Source organism: Glycine max, chromosome 13 (assembly GCF_000004515.6).
Source record: "Glycine max cultivar Williams 82 chromosome 13, Glycine_max_v4.0, whole genome shotgun sequence".
Classification (NCBI taxonomy): Eukaryota; Viridiplantae; Streptophyta; class Magnoliopsida; order Fabales; family Fabaceae; genus Glycine; species Glycine max.
The window spans coordinates 32,967,892-32,988,827 of record NC_038249.2 but is presented as its reverse complement, the minus strand read 5'-3'; the positions used below and the strand labels follow the sequence as shown (position 1 = coordinate 32,988,827).

The 20,936-nt window shown below is 31.4% G+C and overlaps 2 protein-coding genes and 1 pseudogene across 4 annotated transcripts; 1 reads left to right on the top strand and 2 right to left on the bottom strand.

Moving 5' to 3' along the window:
- Nucleotides 1-2,027: 2,027 nt before the first annotated feature.
- Nucleotides 2,028-4,524, bottom strand: LOC100805267 (uncharacterized). Of its 2 annotated transcripts, none has more exons than XM_014765771.3 (2): nucleotides 3,800-4,524; nucleotides 2,028-2,478 (listed from the first exon to the last, which is right to left on the bottom strand). In XM_014765771.3, the coding sequence occupies exons 1-2, from the start codon at nucleotides 4,259-4,261 to the stop codon at nucleotides 2,389-2,391; spliced, it is 552 nt and encodes a 183-aa protein (XP_014621257.1). In that variant the 5' UTR covers nucleotides 4,262-4,524; the 3' UTR covers nucleotides 2,028-2,388. The 2 variants fall into 2 exon arrangements, with proteins under 2 accessions (XP_014621257.1, XP_003542964.1); XM_003542916.5 differs by having other exon boundaries at nucleotides 2,028-2,462.
- Nucleotides 4,525-8,098: 3,574 nt separating this feature from the next.
- Nucleotides 8,099-15,848, top strand: LOC100793064 (subtilisin-like protease SBT5.6). 2 transcript variants are annotated; one of them, XM_006594461.4, is made up of 9 exons: nucleotides 8,099-8,261; nucleotides 8,357-8,543; nucleotides 8,628-8,819; nucleotides 9,066-9,177; nucleotides 11,535-12,096; nucleotides 13,106-13,203; nucleotides 13,287-13,644; nucleotides 13,999-14,215; nucleotides 15,083-15,848. In XM_006594461.4, the coding sequence occupies exons 1-9, from the start codon at nucleotides 8,172-8,174 to the stop codon at nucleotides 15,622-15,624; spliced, it is 2,358 nt and encodes a 785-aa protein (XP_006594524.1). In that variant the 5' UTR covers nucleotides 8,099-8,171; the 3' UTR covers nucleotides 15,625-15,848. The 2 variants fall into 2 exon arrangements, with proteins under 2 accessions (XP_006594524.1, XP_003541678.1); XM_003541630.5 differs by having other exon boundaries at nucleotides 8,100-8,261; nucleotides 8,357-8,555.
- Nucleotides 15,849-16,399: 551 nt separating this feature from the next.
- Nucleotides 16,400-19,923, bottom strand: LOC100804734 (pentatricopeptide repeat-containing protein At4g18975, chloroplastic-like; annotated as a pseudogene).
- Between the last annotated feature and the right edge of the window lie 1,013 nt (nucleotides 19,924-20,936).

The following is a 20,936-nucleotide window of genomic DNA, read 5'->3' as shown; positions in this document are numbered from 1 at the left end:
TTTATTGTGACATTGGATTTGTTAAGTATCACAAATATGTAATTTTAATTTTCAAATTTCAATTGTAACAATTGAATCTCCCAAGTATAATAATTGTGAGATTTTTGTTCCCCAAAAATTAGTTTCAATCACATAATTATGAAATTTGACAAACTAAAATTATACCATTACAATACTAGGAGATTCCAATTAGCACAATTAGAATTTGAAGGACTAAAGTCACATGTTTACCATACTTGAATGACCTAATTGAGACAATTGAAACTTGATACTTAAGAGACTAAAATCATATGATTACAATACTTAAGGAACCAAAATTTCAATTTAGTCATCTTGATGTTCATGATTTTCCTATTGTGACTTAGTGAATACTAGTTTCAGGGAGTCCTACATGAACTAAAAAGTGTCCATGATAACTTGTTATCCTTCCTTCTGTTACTGCACCTAGTGGCACCAGATATTACTGAGAGAAAATAATAATTTGACGCCATTCTCAAACTTAATTTGGTTACCCTGAATAAGCCGCTTACATTGTATTTTTTTTTTTATTTGCTACTTATTTCAATAGTTATTTTACGTGACATATAACTAATGTATGGCCTGATTGGCCCATTAAGATAAGTGGATTAGCACTTTTGAATTTTGCTGACTTTTAGGTATTGGACTACATGTACATGCATTGTATAAAACATTATACCCTTTTCTCTTCCAGAAGTGTATCTCCAAAATTATAAACTATAGTTTTAGAGATATATTTTCAGAATAAATATATTTAATTTCGGAAAACAAAAAAGGATGTACATCTTTAAGAGAAAATGGTATAATGGGAGTCGGGAGGTAGAATGGGGGGTTAGCAAAAATGTGGGTGAAAATAACAAGAGCCTAAAACATATTGGGGATTGTTATTGACACTACCTAAATTGTTATTGCCACTACCCATGTGGTACATTCTAGCTACAAATTGTACCTTGGACGAAAACATAATGGAAACATGTTCCTTTATGTAAATGAAGGTGAAAAAATCAAAACATAATAAAAATACAATTTTATTGCACACTTGCTCAACGAAATAGTGTTTCTATTATTTTGATTTTTTCACCCTCATTTATATAACAAAAGCACATTTTCATTACACGCTTAAAAATTTACGAAACAAAATTGAATTTTCATTTTTTTGTTTTTTACAAAAAAAAAAAAGTAATTCTATTTTTTAAAATTCCCACCCCTTCCAAAACGGAAATGTAATTTCATTTTGACCAAAAACTAAAATGTCCTTTCCCCTCCCCAGCCCTTTCCCTGTAGACAACACAAACACAAACAACATCACAAAACACTTAGATTTGTTTTGGATCTAGGCTAGGTGGGAGTTGTGGGAGGATGGGTGGCACTGCGGGGACCCATTCACGGGGTGGGGGAGAGACTTTGGGATTTGAGGTAAAGGGAAAGGGGTGTGAGGATTTTGATGAAACCCTAATCTACAGATCTAATTTTTAGCATCAACAAACTGAAGAATATATTTGAGACTCTCTATAGTCCTCTATCATATTTGGTGAGTGGGCAAAAGAGAAATTTTCCAAGGTTGGTAGTACCAATAACAAGGGTTGGTAGTGGGAATAGAATTTCTTCTACTTTGATCCAAACAGTTTCGATCCAATACCTCTATTTTGATTTTTGATAGAATTTCTTCTTACTATAAGCTGCTCTTTGTGGCACCTGGAAAGGAGATAAGCCTAGTGGTGGTCGCAGATAAACAATGAAGTGGAATCTCTGGCTTACAAACATGAATTGCCATGTTGGAAGAATTTTTGCCCAAACAAAAGTAGGCTATTATCTATCTATTTAATATTTATGTAGTTCTTGTTTGGGCTAATTTCACAGAGAATACTTTTTGATAATTATTTTGTTCTTTTTAAATTAAAACATGAACTAAAAACCCAGGAATGAAAAAAGAAAACAAATGCTGAGGGAGAAATAACATTTAAATGTAAAAGTCATAGAGAGAGAAATGAAAATGAAGCTAAAGATTCTGCTGTAAGCTTTATCCAATTGAATGAAATTCATATCTAAGCTTCTCTCAGACAAACTTTATAACCAACACTTCATGTTCAGAATTTCCTCGTTCAATGGTTATAACAGTAAATTTAACCGTTAATTCATGCTGAAATATAGTATTCCAAGAAAAACAAACTGAAAAAGCAAACAAAGAAATTGAATTTGGTCACTTATAAGCAAATGAAGCAGTTGTAATCCTTAAAAAAACCTCAGTGTGGTCCAAAATTGTTTCACATTCCTAACTATAGATCATGGTCTTTATCACGAACAGGAAAGAATTGCAACAACAAATCCTTGACAATCTGAATCAAAGCCTTTAGATCATTGTTACCCAATTCAAGGCAATCCCTGATTAATCCACCTTCCACCACCTCTTTCTGAAACGTCTCCCCTATTTCCCTCATCACTCCCTGTCATTCCATAATGCTAAAATCCCATCAGCAATAACCACGTACAACAATGTTATGTCTGTCATAGTATATAACAGCCGTTTCGCTTCTTGTGGCAAACTTCTTAATTAGTAGATAAAATAAATTAAATTTCTTTCATGAGTTAAAATTAATTAATTTATATATAAGTTAAAGAATTTATTAGTAATGCACTGAATGTTTACAATATCTAATTACAATTAGTTACTGATATAACTTTTAACGTAACATAATTATTGTAAAAAATACTAACAGACATAACAATTAGTTTACACTATCAAGTAACAATACATGATCCTTTTTTTCTAAGTTAAAATCAGTTTTTTAAAATATTAAATAAAAAATTTATAACTTGTACATGTATTAATAGTTTAAATATGTTTTTTTTTACTGTAATTTAGCTTTTATTGTTTTTCGTTCTTTCAAAAAAAATTCACTTCAATTCCGGTACAAATGAGTTATTTTGTCCTAAATGCGCTTTCAGAAATAACGTTGAATAGTAAAAAAATAGTTTAAACAATGAAAAAAATATTATTTAAAGTGATTTAAGACAAAAAAAAAACATAAATTATAGAAACTAAAGCAAAAAAAAAATTACATGGATAAAAAATAAAAATAAAAATTCTAAATTGCATGAATGAAAAGAATATTTAAACCTATATTAATTTATCATATAAAAAATTAATTTATCTTATATTCTTATTTTATTATCTTATTATTAAAAAGGAGTTTAGTCATTAACTTAGACATAATAAATAGCAATATAATAAAAAATAGATTAAAATAAACTTTATATCCTCTTGTTTTATTAAATTCGTGATTTTAGTCTTTATTTTTTAATTAAAATATTTTATTTCGCATTTTAAAAAAATATAATTTTAATCATCTTTTAATTGAGATATTTTGTTTTTTTTTTAAATTGTAATTTTAAATTTCTTATCAATTTCAGATTTATTTACAGTATATTTCTTTAATTCTTTTTTAATAAATTAATTTTATCAGCAATTAAATTATTTTAAAAAAAATCTTATAAATAATAAATAAACACATCACAATCAATATTTATAAACTACATAAATTAACATATTTAAAATTCGACCCCAAGAACTAAAATTACATATTTAAAAAAATAGAGAAGATAAAAATACTCGATTAATAAATAGGGATTAAAGTCACAATCTTTTAAAAATGAGAAATAAAATATTATAATTAAAAAAATGGAAGATTAAAAGCACAAGTTTGAAAAAATATAAATTGCATTTTAACCAAAAAAAAAAAAACAAAAATAAGCAAATAGTTGAAACGCGCGTTTTACGTACCGACTGGCCAAGCGCTTTGAGGAGCTTTCTGGAGAGGGACTTAAAGACGGTGAGGACACTTTGGTAATTTCGGGAAACCCAAGCGGACCTTTCCGCGACCGATTCCAAGCGAGTCAACTCAGTCAAGCCCCGCAGCAGCTCGTTCATGTCGGAAACAGCGCCGTAGAGGTCCGTGAAGGACATATCCGTCCACGACAATGTCCAGAGGAGCTTCAAGAAGCCGAAGACGGTTCCCTGATCGAGGCCGTCGGCGATGGACCTGGCTCGATCGGCGCCGGCGACGTCGCCGCGTGCGGCGCGGAGGTTGGCGACGCCGATGAGGAGGGAGTGCGAGAGGGAGAAGAGGTTTCGGTAACGGAAGAAAGAGGAGAAAGAGAGGGATTGGGAAGGAGATGGTGCTGTTGTGAGGATAATGAATGCCACGAAGAAGACGGTAATCGAGTTTGATCGAACGGTTGCCATTGGATTTGGAGCTTCAAAGAAAAACCATGGAATTGTTAAAGTATAATCCACTGTTCATATCAGATTTGGGCGGTGGGACATTGCTTCGGAAATGGTCTACTTACTCGGGTCGGGTCACTCTTATAGTAAAAATATATATATCAAATATCGATTGTTTAAAATAATTTTGACTTTTTCAATATTGTTTTTCTCTAAATTTTAACTGCTTCATTTTATTTATTCATTTACTTATATTAATTATACTTTTTTAAATATTAAATAATATTTAATTATTTTTTCCATAAATTTTACTTGAATTTAAAAATATAGTCATAATAAGGGATATGCATGAGTTATGATAAACATTTTAGTATTTGAATTCGACTAATAATTATAAAAAAAAGAGCAGACACCCAAAAAGAAGTAAATTATAACGATACCTTTGAGGTTTGTCTTATTATAACCGATATTTTTTTGTTTTTTTACTTTTAACCACTTGTTCAAATCGTGTTTAACTTCTGCTACGTTATTATCTTTTTTTATGTACACTAAAATTCTCATCCTTAATTATGTTGTAGGGTGGTGCTTATTTGAGGTTGAGATATATTCTCTTAATAAACATATAACTTATTATTTGGCTGGTAGTCTGCTGTTATATAGAGACTCACTTTATGTATCTATCCACATGAGTGTGTGAAGATACAAGTCATCTCATCCCATGAAAGATTTTGGCAATCTTTCTAAAACACTTGTGAGCAACCCAAAGTGCGTATATAAAGACCTGAAATAATTATGCAAATATTTTATCGTGGAGCCTTCACAATATTAAAAGTAAGATATATATTGTGGAAGTCTCATTTTAAGTCCATTAAGTTCAAAAGTAATTCGATAACTTCTTTGATGCAGAGTGTTACCTCACTTCGATCACTACATGATCATTCAATCTTTTAGTACATTAACACTTAAGCACAAATCCTTTATTTTACCTATGATAGTTTCTTTTACTTTAACGATGTCATTAGTGAGAGATTGTAGAGTTAATAACATTCGAGTGTCATTTATTTTCTTATCTCAGATTTTATTATATTTTTTTGTGATTTTTTTATCTGAGACAAATTTTCTTTATCATTGTAAATGTTATTCTTGTTCTCTTAATTATATTGGTTATTAATGACTTTTAGATCAATTACAAATTTATTTTCTTATTTCCCAATGAGACAAATTTTCATAATTATTTTAAAGAAAAAAATATTATAAACTAATAGTGTAAAAAAATTTATATCATCATCTAATTATAAACCACCGTGTATGATAAGATTGCTGATTTTTATAATAATTATTTTAAAAATCATATAAGCGATGATGTATAATTAAATGACGGTGTACAACTATTTTAGATATACACCGTCAATATTTAAATTTTATTTTAAATGTTTTTTGTCTTAATAACATTGGTTATTAGTGATATTCAAATCAATTATAAATTTATTTTCATACTTCCCATGGAAACATTTTCATTATCATTTTAAATTTATTTTTGTTGAAGTCAACTACAATTGGTATTAGTAATAATTAGTAATAGCTAACAAGTAGCAACTACAATTGCATTAATTGGTTTATTCGATTATGTTTACATTCTTACTGATTAATTTGAAGGCAATGAGTGTTGATTATGTGGTATTGCATTAAAACAAATTAATTGTCAACTATTTGATCCCCCAATTACTTTATAAAAGAATGGCAGCATAACATTTGAATAAGCAGAGCAATCTAATTTTATTTTCTTATTTTATTTTTCTATTATTATTTCATTCTATTATTATTCTTGGACAATTGATTGTGAGGCTCCATAACATATTCTAGCCTTGAGTGCACAAATTCAGTTGTTAATTTGTTGCATGTGTTAACTATATATGGAACAGAGTTGGATATCATATTGCACCGCGGAGATCTACTAAAATTTACTGTTAGGACAATACAGGACAACACCATTCTTTTCTATTTTTCTAACACATATTATGTACATAGACGAATTCAAAAATTCAATTTTGTAAGTGTTTAGGGTTATGGAAATTAAAAGACAATTTTATTAACATTAAAACAAAATGTTATTACTTAATCTTTTTAAAAGTGGCATCATTCTAGCTAGAATAATAATAGAATCTATGGTCATATTGATAATTTCTTTGTAAAATCGTGAATGATACAAAAAAAAGGTTCATAGGTTGTACTTAAACCAGGTTTTTTAAAAACATTTTAAGCATCTTTAGTAGAAGAATTTGTTTTGAATTTTTAGATAATTTTTTATGAATCTTATGATTTCACATGGAATATAATAACTTTTGTTAAATTTTACTCTAATGGTAGAATCTAATTTGGATTTTACATGCACATAACATAATAATCTCCTTTCTCTCAAATGATATTAAAAATCAATATTTGTTTAAAAAAATATGAAATTCTTAAGAGTTCTTCTCCTAAAATTCAACCTTTAGCATGAAAAATTCCTGAATAAGAATAATGGTTGACAAAAATTCTTGAGCTTAAGAACCGTATTAAAGATGGTCTAGGATAAACGGTTGCTTGTACAAGTGTTCAATTTGGCGAGAGAGAAAATTTTTATCTATGCACGATTTTTCCTTTTTTTTTAGAAAAAAAAAACTTTGAGAAAAAGTGGTACTTAATTTGAGTGTTTTTTGTTTTTATTTTTAAAGAGAGAAAAAAAATAAGACCGAAAATATATTTGTTTAAAATTTAAAAAATATTTTTTCTAGAAACATTTTAAAAAATAAGACTAAAAATTTAAAATGATAAATCAACATTTTCAGTATTTTTTGAATAAATGAAAATGCAATGACATCTTAGAATTTTTTTTACTTGATACATATTTTCTAAAGAAAAATAAAAACTATTTTTAAAAATAAAAATAAATAAATAAACACTCAAACCAAATTTAAGTTTCACTATATAGTCCGGTTAAAGATCCTCTTAAAGCTGGTATGAAAGTATATAATATTGTACCGTGTTAAAGTTTTTCCCCCTCAAGCATTTTAAAATGTTCTTGAATTAAAAGTTTAGAAAGAAAAAAAAAAATTGTTCCCTATCATTATTTTATCTTATTTGTCCAGATTAATCGGATACTCGTACCAATTATTTTAGACTTAAAGTCATTTTCTTTTCCATTTCTCAAAATGAAAGGAAAGACATATATAGTTACAACTTACAACCCAGAAGCCAGAACCTTGCGTGCATGTCTTCTTTGACCGCATGCTCTGTCAGTCCAGTCCTGACATTAGTACTTTCACTCACCTCTTTGATTCTGGGAATATATGAACTTTGTTTTAACTTTTAACCTTTTATTTTTATTTTTTTACTTAATTTTATCTTTTTTATATGTACGAATGAAAAAAATACATGCATATAAGATTTTTTTTCCATTTGCAAATTATACGTAACCGGCCGTAACTATTCTCAAACATTCTCCTTTTATATAGAGGAATACTAGCTTTTTGTGTCAGTAAAAACTAAAAAATTCAATGGTTTGACCGTAAACTTTTGAGACCTAGTTTTTCACCTTCAGTCTAGATAAGATCATGAAAAATGATTAAATTTCAGATGGTAAAATTTAAAATAAAAAAAAAAGATCTTGTTAATATTGTGAGAATCTTCAACAGAAAATTATTTAGTTCAACAGTATATAAGTTACATTATCCATCAATGATACCATACCACTCACGAGAGTTATGTCTTATGCAGAAAGACCTAAGAAAATATCATACCTTTAAAATCTTGTCGTTTAATCATTTAGCATAAATTTAGGTCCCGACTCTAGAGACTAGAGATAAGGGCCAAAGCATTGGTTAGAGATTCGTGTAACCCCTATTGACTATAGTATATAAATATCTCATTATCATATTGCGTTTGTCTACAAATGGCAATTAAGAGCATCATTCCCGCAACTTATTTCCTACTCTTTCTCCACCTACTCCTTCCCTTAGCTTCATGCATCAAAACAAAGCAGGTACTTCATTTTTATATCTACTAATTCTTCTTAGTCTTTTTAATCCTCTTTTATTTCTCATGTGAAACAATCTTTGATTTCTTCGGTTCTCACAGGTTTATGTAGTTGAGTTGTTTGGAGATCACACTAGTGATGACAAAACACTGCATGAAGTTGAGAATAGCCATCACTCTTATTTGCTTTCGGTGAAAGAAACTGAGGAGGAAGCCCGAGCTTCCCTTCTTTATAGTTACAAGCACAGTATCAATGGCTTTGCAGCATTGCTTACCCCAAAAGAAGCTAGTAAGCTCTCAGGTAAAAATAGATAATTCTTTCACAGTTTTGGTCTATCTATCTATCTAACGTAGAAAAGAAAACATGGAACAGAAATGGAGGGAGTGGTCTTTGTGCATAAGAACCAGCCAAAGATCTACTCTTTGCACACCACAAGATCATGGAATTTCGTGGGGTTAGATGGGCCTTTAAATCCTTGGGAAGAAGAATCCGATCACACAGATGGAAACTTGCTAGCCAGAGCACAATATGGGAAAGACATCATAGTAGGAATGATTGATAGTGGTATTTTATCTTCTTACTATGTCTATGGTTTTATCCAGCATATTACATAGTATTTGTTTTCTTTGTATCGATCTCCTACCATCATATTAGCTATATATCTTATTTCACATTTTTCTTTCATTTCTTTTCTGTATATAGCATTACTCTAATTCAGTAGTCTCACACAAGAGAGCAACGTGTGTGTCAGTGCTATGTGCGTGTCTGCATGATGGTATGTGATGACTGTGCTTTTAATTGCAATTGCAGGTGTGTGGCCAGACTCAAAGAGCTTCAGTGATGAAGGGATGGAGCCAGTTCCAACAAAATGGAAAGGAGTGTGCCAAAATGGAACTGCTTTCGATTCGTCTCAATGTAATAGGTGACTGTGCTTTTCCTTATATCACGCTCCAACTTCTACTTTTTTTCTCTCTATTCAACAGCCAATTTTAGTTCATATATATGGATATATTCGAATTGTTTTTACTGGCACTGAATAAGGAATTTGCTTTTTGCTAGTGAACTTGGGTAAGACATATAATTTAAGGTTGAAGTTATATTTCACAGAAAATAAAGACTTAAATAGTTTGATTTCACAGAAGGGTAGTGATAGCAGTTTTTAAAATAGAACAGTGAATTTGTGATTTTTTAATCAAGCTTCCATCTAACTTTTTAATTTTTATTGTTACATATGTATTATAATGATGACAAGACAATTGCCTTTTGTTATGAAAGTTTTTCAAATGAACTTTGGAACCTTTGAATAGGTTTCCTTTATGAGTTACCCAACATTAGTAGTTTCTTTTTTCATTTATTTAATCTTGAATATATAACGAGTGGCTTAAATTGTACGAAAGTAAAAGTTCAATTCACTATCTGTTGCATAAATTATGATCATGTCATTGTCAAGGTGTACATATATTCATTTTAAAGATAACCAATTAAATAAGGAAATGTGCATAGAGCTATATACCTCCATTGCCTTACGTGCCAAGGAAGAATACATTTTTAAGAAATAATATTATGAGTTATCATTTTTATATTATATACAAATGAAAGTTATTCACAATTATTTTTCTATTTAATAAAAAAAATTGAACAGGTAACATAGAAAAATTCACTAGGAAAGAACATGCAAAACATTATAAAAGACGATCCTACTGTAACTAGATTCAAAAGAACCAACGTAACATGTTGGTTTCTTTAGATATGGTCCTTTTTTAGTCCTATATATTTCACTAACAAATTTTCTAAGACACAATGATAAGGTCAAAGAAGGCATTTTCAAATCCAACTTTGGCGATACGTGGGGTTAAATTCTCAATAGAATATCTATACAGAGCTTGCTCGTCTAGATGTATATGATTTCTAGCTTTTGTCCTTTTGACTTAATTGTTTTTTGGCTTCTTTTATTTTTCATCTCGTGAGCCTCTCAATATGTATTTCCCTGTCTTCTTTTGTTAGTCAAGAAAGAGTAGTGTGTGTGTGTGTATCTCTTCCTTTTTCATTTTTGGCTGTGTCAATGTCGTTTTTCTTGGCGTGTGGTGTGTGACTATAATATATATACCATTCCCATAGTCTAGAAATAGATGATTGAAGGAAAAGAAAAATGTTCAATTATTGAAGAGCTCCACACTGAAATGGTCAGTGCATGCCAAAACACACAAACATGTGCACGAGAGAGAGAGAAACTGCCATGTAAACTAGGGGACAACGTTTTCATCTGTATGTATTGGGACGATAGACTGATGAAAATTATGTAACTCTGACAAATCTTGCTTTGGTTACTCGTGATGTTTCAGAATCTGAGTCTATGACTCTTGGCCATTTGAAAGGGAGTGGCTGAGCTAAAATGATGGAAATTTTCTGTCTTTAGAAGGGGTGGGTGTCTTTAGTCTTTACAATAAGAAATGTCATATTTATATAGTATTATTTTTTCTTTGTTTCTTTTTAACTTTTGTTTTGTTTTCCTATCTTTCTCTGATTTGTAAAAAAAAATGTATAAATTTATTATATAAATATTTTACTTACAAAAATAACAAATTGGAATTTCTAAATATTACTAGAGCCTTTTACTAATGATTGCCGACGAAAATTATTAAAAATTAACAAAAAAAAAAACAAATCATTAACAACCTATGGTATACTTATAACATTAAATATTTTTAATAAAAAAGCACTTGCATTTTTTTAATTATTATAATAAAAGTGATATATATAATGTGTGTGTGCACTTGTATTATAGCTAGCTTATTGATATTCTATGTTAGCACATATAATCAGTTTTACATGTCGTGAAACACATTTCAATATGAAATTTATTATTGAAATTAATTTAAATACATATTAATCATATTTATTGGTTCAAAATCAATTGTATATATAAAAAATAAAAATGATTTCACCAAGATAAAATAAATTAATAAAGTAACTAAAGTTTATGTTTTAAGTCCACTAACAAAATTGCTATTAATATTTACGGTAAACGAAAGTCTTATACATTAATAAAAAAAAGTCACATGTTAACAAATTAAAAGACCCAGTGTTAAAAGGAAAAAAATTAAAAATTTATTTTAGGCCTCAAGTCCAAACCAGCTATAATTACCTTAGGAAGATATGGAGAGGACAGCATCCCCGAATAATATGTTAAATAGTACTAATATAAATAGTAAAGATTCTTGGCCTTTTCCATCCTCATGAACCATAACTTGAAGTTGCATGTATATACAATTGGTGCAGAAAGATCATTGGAGCACGTTACTACTTGCATGGTTACCAAAGTGCATTTGGCCCTCTTAACGAAAAAGAAGACTACAAATCAGCACGTGACAAAGATGGTCACGGAAGCCACACAGCTTCAATAGTTGCAGGGCGTGTAGTTCCAAATGCCTCAGCCATTGGAGGCTTCGCCAAGGGCACAGCCTTAGGAGGAGCCCCTTTGGCCCGTCTCGCCATATACAAAGCATGTTGGCCAATAAAGGGAAAGTCAAAACACGAAGGGAACATATGCACAAACATTGACATGCTTAAAGCAATAGATGATGCCATTGGTGATGGAGTTGATGTTCTAAGCATTTCCATAGGGTTCAGTGCACCAATTTCATATGAAGAGGATGTGATTGCTAGGGGTGCGTTGCATGCTGTGAGGAAGAACATTGTGGTTGTGTGTAGTGCTGGCAACTCTGGCCCTTTGCCTCAGACTTTGTCAAACCCTGCTCCATGGATCATCACTGTTGCTGCTAGCACTGTGGACCGTTCTTTTCATGCTCCAATTAAGCTCAGCAATGGAACAATTATTGAGGTAAAATTAGCCATGTGTGTCTGGTTCTATACTGTGTGCTTGTTTTGAATTACTGTTTGGAATCCCTGAATGCACGTAGAAAAAAAAGTGTGTTGATAGAAGCATCCATTTGTATGTTCTGCTGCTTTCAAACAGTAACACAAACATACCTTCTTAGTGAAAATATTCAGAGTAGTTTTTACCTTCTATGGTGATTTTGACGTGGCTTAATTTTAATTGGAAACGTTCAAAATTGATGTGAAGTCAAATAGACACTAGGAAGAATTAGACTTAAGTAAAAGGGAGAGAATAAAATTTTTTATTATTAAACTAAGAGATATATATAATATTTATTAAAATAAATAAGACATTAAATTATTAAGTTTATGTTAATTTATTGTTCTATTTTAAAAAATTATTATATTAGAGAATATTTATTTGAAATACATACATACACACTTATAGATATGTAATCAAAATAGTTACTACTAATTAATATTTTAAATAATATATTATACGTTAAAAAATAAGATGATAAAGTCACAATTAATTTTTAGTCATGTAAAATTTAGAGCTGATATACTTTATAAAAAATTTAAGTTTAATAGTTGAATTGATAAATTTTAATTTTTTATAAAAAAAAATTGAATCTGAATTTTTTTACAATCATCAAAATTTTCTTTTCACTTCAAATACATCTGAATGCTATTTTTCCCTCCAAAAGTTACATTTTTTAAAAATTAAAATTTTTGTGTTTATACTTTCAATAAACAATAGAAGAATTGGTAATTAAAATTTTCACAAGATTGGTTAAGAAGATTTATTTCCAATATTGAAAATTGAAAACCAATTGAGCCAATGCCAGTTCTATGTACAGTAATTTCTCAAAATCACATGATCCATCCTGATCAATTCTTGTAAATTACAAGATCCACTATAAAATAAAAATAAAAAAGTAGAGTTAATTTTTATGGCTTCATGATGAACTTTAACACGTTTGAATTATAATTTTTGTCTATGTTAATATCAGGGTCGATCTATTACTCCACTCCACATGGGAAACAGCTTCTACCCATTGGTTCTAGCTAGAGATGTTGAACATCCAGGCTTGCCTAGTAACAATTCTGGGTACTTTTTCAGCACTACTCTTCATATATTCTGATTGTGTGACTAATAATAAATTGAAAAGGTTTATTTAACTAATCGTGCAGGTTTTGCCTAGACAATACCCTTCAACCCAACAAGGCAAGGGGGAAGATAGTTCTCTGCATGAGAGGGCAAGGAGAAAGACTGAAAAAAGGCTTAGAAGTTCAAAGGGCAGGTGGGGTTGGTTTTATCCTTGGCAACAATAAACTAAATGGGAAAGATGTACCCTCTGATCCTCATTTTATTCCAGCCACTGGGGTGTCCTATGAGAATTCCTTAAAACTTATTCAATATGTTCATTCTACTCCAAATCCAATGGCACAAATTCTACCAGGAACAACAGTGTTAGAAACCAAACCAGCACCCTCCATGGCCTCCTTCTCTAGCAGGGGTCCAAATATAGTTGACCCCAATATTCTGAAGGTACTAATTCTCATATGACTTACTTTACTTGATCACTATATCAATGTCCTTTTTTTATTCTGTTTATAAGAATATTTTGATAATTAATCTGTCTCAAATCAATGTCCTTTGCTTTTTTGAGAAGACAGATTTGGTCCTAGATATGTCTGCCACAGTTGTCTCTATACTTTACTAGACATAACAGTTGAAAGTTGAAACCTTGTGTTGTGTCATCATGCAATTGACTTCTCTCTTGTACATATATATATATATATATATATATATATATATATATATATATATATATATATATATATATATATATATATATATCAAAAGTAACATCAAATTTCTTTGATCATTTTGGACTATCAGCCTGACATTACAGCCCCAGGAGTAGACATATTGGCAGCATGGACCGCTGAAGATGGCCCCACAAGAATGACATTTAACGACAAACGAGTGGTTAAATACAACATCTTCTCTGGAACTTCAATGTCATGCCCTCATGTTGCTGCTGCAGCTGTTCTTCTCAAAGCCATACACCCTACATGGAGCACTGCTGCTATAAGATCTGCCCTGATGACTACAGGTAACTTCAAGATCAAGATTCACACCTCTTAATTGGGTACCACTACCTTAGATGATTCACCTACTTCAATTCTAACAGTGGCTTACATAGTGGCAGTTAATAAATATGGTTTGCTGCTAGACCTGATCATATATAAACCAGTCTAATTTGAAAAACCAACAAAAAAAGTGATATCAATCAAAGCATAATGGGCTGCAATTTGTCATCTATATAAGGGGAACGATTTATTTGATCTGTTTATGTGGCAATAATACTTTGCAATTATATTATGAGAAATTCTATGGTATCCTCAGAAATTTAAGAGTTTTTCTGCTATTGTTGAAGAACTCTTCTCTCTCTCCTTTCTCTCCTTTCTCTTCATGTGTCAAAACTCATTTAACTAATGATCCAACAAACAAGTTAGCAAAATTTTTAGATTTCTCTGCCTACCATAACAATTCTCTTATATTATATAACAAAAAGAATTCAAAATTTGAGCGCATGTTTAGTTCTACGTTTGACAATATTGGATCCGTGTCGAGGCAGACACAAGCATTCAACGTGCAAATAAACATGGGCTAACTCTATATATAAGGGGAATGATTTATTGATCTGTTTTATGGGGCATTAATACTTGGATATCATATTATATAACAAAAAGAATTCAAAACTGAAGTGCATATATATATAGTTCTATGTTTGACATTATTTGATCCGCATCGAGGCAGAAGCTGCAAATTGTAGCTTTTGTGTTTTTTCATCGTGAAAATGCTGCTAGATGCGCGTATTTAATGTGCAAACAAACACAGGCTAACTTGATCATGGTAACAAGTCTATTACAACATCATTTTGAATTTTCCTGATCTGAATCATTTTCTCTTCTTGTAGCCATGACAACAGACAACACAGGTCATCCATTGACTGATGAAACTGGAAATCCGGCGACGCCTTTCGCAATGGGGTCTGGCCACTTCAACCCCAAAAGAGCAGCAGATCCTGGACTGGTTTATGATGCCTCCTACATGGGCTACCTTCTTTACACTTGTAACCTTGGAGTAACTCAAAACTTTAACATTACATATAACTGTCCAAAGTCATTTCTTGAACCCTTTGAGCTCAACTATCCATCCATACAAATCCATAGACTCTATTACACTAAGACTATAAAGAGGACAGTCACCAATGTTGGTAGGGGCAGGAGTGTTTACAAGTTTAGTGCCGTGTCACCAAAGGAATACTCCATCACAGCCACTCCAAACATTCTGAAATTTAATCATGTTGGGCAGAAAATTAACTTCGCCATCACAGTGACAGCAAATTGGAGTCAGATACCAACCAAGCATGGCCCAGATAAGTACTATTTTGGATGGTATGCATGGACTCACCAACATCACATTGTAAGAAGCCCGGTGGCAGTGTCTTTTCCATAAAATAACATTAAGTCTTCTTATTTTCATTAATTTATTGAAGTGCTTTTTCCTTCTGACATTTTCTTATGCTTTCCAAAGGCCAAAGGCCAAATAATTGGAGAATCTTGAAGAGACAGGATACAGATTATGAGTGGTTGAGCTAGGACCATATGCTTAAAAATGTGAAAATAATGTTATTTGAGGATTAAATACAAGATCAACACTAATGACATCATTGTTTTTCTGCCGCTTCGTTTCTTTTGTACCCTCTCTCTCTCTCTCTCTCTCTCTCACGAGAAATTATTCTGCATATTTTTTTGGCAAATCTTCCTAGCTAGTTGACAGCACTCATTTGTTGAGCCTTACTTTAGGCACTCTCCAACAGGCACCGATATTTTGTGAGGATCTTTCAATCGCTTTAATATATATTATTTGTAAAAAGAAACATTAAAATTTGGGAAGGACTAATATGGGTGTTAGTTTCGAGTTGGTAGCTAAACGCCAAAAGAAAATCAAGCATAAAGAATCTAATCATTGGTTTGGCATGGGTGTTAGTTCTCATTGGTTTGGTTTTTAAAAAGTAAGAACCCGAAGAGGCAAAAACCAAATCAATAGAGATCAAATTTAATTAGTTCAGAACAAGTTGGACCCGTTTGTGTGGAAAAACAACAACACTAAACACTAAACAACTTAATTAATTTGATTCAATTTGTCAGGCTCATTAGGTTGACCCAGTGTAAGGAATATCCCTAAACGCATAATTAGTACAGGCAGAACTTAGAAAACAAGTTTCGACTGTAGACATCAAATCTTATATATTAACAAATTTTGCTCTGAAATACATGCCTATGTGAGTATCTAACATTACAACATTGTAGTTTTTCAATTTAGGGTGCAGCCCAATCCTTCAATGTAGTACCTCTGATTGATCAGTAGCTATGTTGGACCTGGATGCAGGACAATGAATCAAATTGGTGAGCGACTAATGCAGCAGGAGTAGAACGCAAGATAAATTGCTTCGAAACAGCAGATCCCAGATACTAAGATCTAGTGGTGTTATCATTGACATGTACTTATTTACCCATTTCAATTTGTTGATTCATTATCTTCCCATGCTTCTGTTCTAACTCACCCGTTCACCATTAAAGTGAATGTACTTCCATTTAAGCCCATATCGTTTTATAACCAGTTTCCACTTCTCTTCTTCACCTAGTTCTCTAAAGGCTCTTGCCACTCTCCTGACCGTATCTTCATCAGGTTTTACCCGCAACTCCTCCATGTCTGCAAATACCTGAACTTACAGATAAGATAGCAATATGTTAAGGCATAGAATAGTTAAATTCAGAATTGCAGAATAAATTCATGTAAAGGTGCAGTGAGATTAATGGTACAAAGAAAGTTACCTCTATAATCTTATCCAGCATATTATGATGATCCTATAACGAGATCATCCTAGAAAACAATCTTTTTGAGACAGAGCGTATGTGGGCATGTATGATCATATTCCACGACGATTCTGCCACATCTACCCTCTTGTCCATATCAAATGCCAGAAGAAGGGTGTCATATGTTCCCATCGTTGCTCCTTGGCCTTTGCTTATCATCCACTTAGCTACCTGAGAATTACCGAAGACTAATTATTTTCCATTCCTCTTAAGTATCCAAACATGAGATCATTCACAGAGCACCATAAGTACATTTAACTCATACATATATGTGTATAATTGCCAATCCTGAGATGTCAGATACATGTAGTTAAAAGTTAAAACTTATGGATATTTATACGAACTAAACGACCTGGATAGCATTCTCAAAAATTGATGGATTAAACATTATTAAGAAGAAAAGAGAAAAAATTAAAACATATGGATATATGTAACTAGAATACATACTGTTACTTCAACAGCCGAGGGAACATTTTGATGATATAATGACCATTTTCATTTATGTATTAGTTATTACTTATTAACTCAAACCATATGTTAAACTTAAAGCACAACTCAGCAATTTCAGCATTAGTTAACACTCAAATTCATTTATCAAAAGTTTTAACGATATACCATCATCCTTCATTCATTTCATGAGGATATGAAAATTTCAAATCCCTGAGAACTTTAAACAAAGGGATATCAGTTCTAGGGGGTTGTTATGAAAACACAATTTTTCAGTCATCAAACAAACACAATATTTGTTGTCAAATATTCTTTAAAAATTCATAAAGGCAAACAAAGCACTTGGTATGATACAAAACAAGAATTCTTTAGAATAGTTATGATCTTACTTGAATTGCACGAACCCAGTGACCCCTTTTCCTTAAGATTTTTAAAGCCTTAGACACTGCAATCACTGGGAACTCTGTTTCCCAAGCTGTCCATTTGTCTAATGCCCCATAAACAGCCTCTTTCTCATTAGGGAGTTTATAAACCTGTCATTTCAAGTTTCACAATGCACAAGATCAAAATTAAAAGAACCCTCCCCTTGTTCATTAAATTATTTTCTTGGTACTTTTTCTATAATCAATTCATAGTATTTAATAAATGGTCCTTTTCATATCCTGTATTACCAGCTTCTCCACATTCATCTGCACCTCCATAATCTGATAACTTATAAGAAATCAAGAATCGGTAGAGGAATTGAGGGAAAGTTGAGAAAACTCCAGAAACCAGAAGAAAAATAAGAAAAAGGAGATAAATCACTCTTTGTATTGGAGTGAAATGAATGTGCTCAATCTATAAACCGATAATAACAGTATGCTATATCTAAAAAGTAAGTTACAGTTAAAGATACTAAAAAAATAACTGAATCTAACTAATCCAAACTAACCCGTAACTGGCGGACAAAGTCTAATTTTGAATACACAGGATGATAAAATATCAGATCATGGCAGTGCTGATGAATGTGGAGAATCCAGTAATACCCCAAACCTAAGATTCTGAATGAAAAGGATATCAATGGGTAGGCAAACATACAGTCCTAACAAGAGCAAGTGCCTTTTGGCCAGACTGAGCAGAATCTCTACTTTTCCACAAGTGGTGCTCTTTCTTTCCTGTTGTCTTCTTCCCTTTTCTGCATTCCAGGTAAAACAAATCATTCATATAACCAAGAATGCATTAGAAGATGACGAAAATAGAATGAATAACCTACTTCTTCTCCATGGGACTACCACCTTTGTGGCCAAATTTGGATTGCACAACCGTGCAGCGGATACAACTTGTCTGCAGTCAAAGCAGAATATTTCAAATTTTCAAAGCCAAATACAAGAAATGCAATTATTAATGCTATTTTTCTAGAGCTGTTGTTACCTTGGCGAGGCGGTTACTGTAATTGTTGAGAATTTATTCTCCAACAGAAAGGCTCTTGTTGGGTCTGTCTTAGCCTGAGTCAGAAGAGAAAAATACGTGATTACAACAATACAACAACTTCTTTCTTGGTGGAAAAAGAAACACCATTACCTGACATATTCGTGACAGGAAAAGAGGGGAAACAATTGAGCTTTCACATGTCATGGCCATCATGCTTTTCAAATTTGGGGAGATGTGTTTTTTGACAAAGTGGAAGGGATATGTACCCTCTACTCCCTGCACTTCAACAAACCTCAATCATTCCTTTTCATTGAAGAAGACCTACCATAAAAACTTTGCCATGCCGTTTATCAGTATCACTTCAGTTTAACAACTGCACTCCCAAAACTTATTCTTTGGTGCTAAACTTAATAAAATCATCAAAGAAGCTTGCTTACACTCCTTTAGACAAGTGTGTGTGTGTGTGTGTGTGTGTGTTTTGAACTACATTGAACTGGGTACTGAACCTGATCATATATATAAGGATATAACAAGTATATATATACATAGCGTGTTCAAAACGAAGAAGTAACTGTCTTCATTACATAATGACCCACGAAACACGTAGCACACTAAATTTAAACCAGTAAAATGACCGTATTCAGAGTCGTCTCTTGTTATGGTTTTGCCCAAGAATTTAAATCACCTGCATTCAACAACTAATGTACTAAAAGAGAAATCGCTCTTCAATATGCATGAAACAAATCATAGTAGAAGGGAAACAACTTCCCTTGGACGCAATTGATAGCATAATAATAATAATACTGAGGCTAACACTTACCCAATAAAATAAAAACAAAAAAATCATCTCCTCTCGGTCGATTTTTCCTTAGCGTCACAAACGAGGGAAAATTTGCAGTATTTCATATGCTCTGAAGCGATGCACAACTATTTGCGCGCTATTGTTGTTCTTCTCTCTCCTGCAATCCTGGTGTTAGGCGCACTCAGCACAATTGTTCACAATTGTGTGTGATCCCCATTTTTCTTTTCATAAAATTGATAGATTGGTTTAAGCAAGAATTAAATTTATGACCAATTGAATTGAAAGGTGAATTATGTTATAAAATAATTAATATCATTATATATATAATATTAAAATTTTTAATATATATTTAATGTGTATATAAATTTAAATAATTAATTTTATAATAATTAATTTTGATATAATAATTAATATGTTTACATATATGAATTTTTATGAAACTTATGCTTTTTATTTAAAATTTATATATATATAAAAATGTATTATTAGATCAAAATCAATTGTAATAAGGTCAAAAAATATGATTTTTATTTACAGTTTATATATATGAATAAATTAATTATTAGATCAAAATTAATTGTCACAAAAAGTATCTAAATTTACATGCACATTAAATATACAATAATTATTTTATAACATAATTGACCCAGTTGGTTATAACATCTTGTTAATAACGCGAAATCACACGGATTAGACCTCCTACAAATTGATTAATCTGTATCAGTTTTACGGAAGGGCAAAATGGGAATTGCACACAATTATTGGGTGTATCAGTAATTGTGCTAGGTGCGTGTAGCAACATTCTGCAATCCTGCATCTTGGATTGGGCTTTTGGGCTCAGTTTGTTTTTGCCCTTTTGAGATTTTGGGCTTTTTTGGGAGTATAAAAAAAGGAAATATATGCAGGCTATTCCATTTCCTCGTATGTTTGGCATATAGAACTATTTTAAAATATCAATTATTTTTATTACATCACTTGTCATAATTACATAAGAATTTATTTGTTGAAATAATTAAATAAACATGCAAGGTCCAGGTCAGATCCATGGACGAATACTGATACTCACTAAAAAATTGTGGATATAATATAACTTTCTGAGCATTTAATATAATTCAACCTTGAATAAAAGATATGATGGGACATTTTTCTTAATAGTCAACCTATTTTTCCAATCTACTCTCTCTATCTAGTGACCTCGTATTGAATAAAAAAAAAAAGAGAAAGTGACC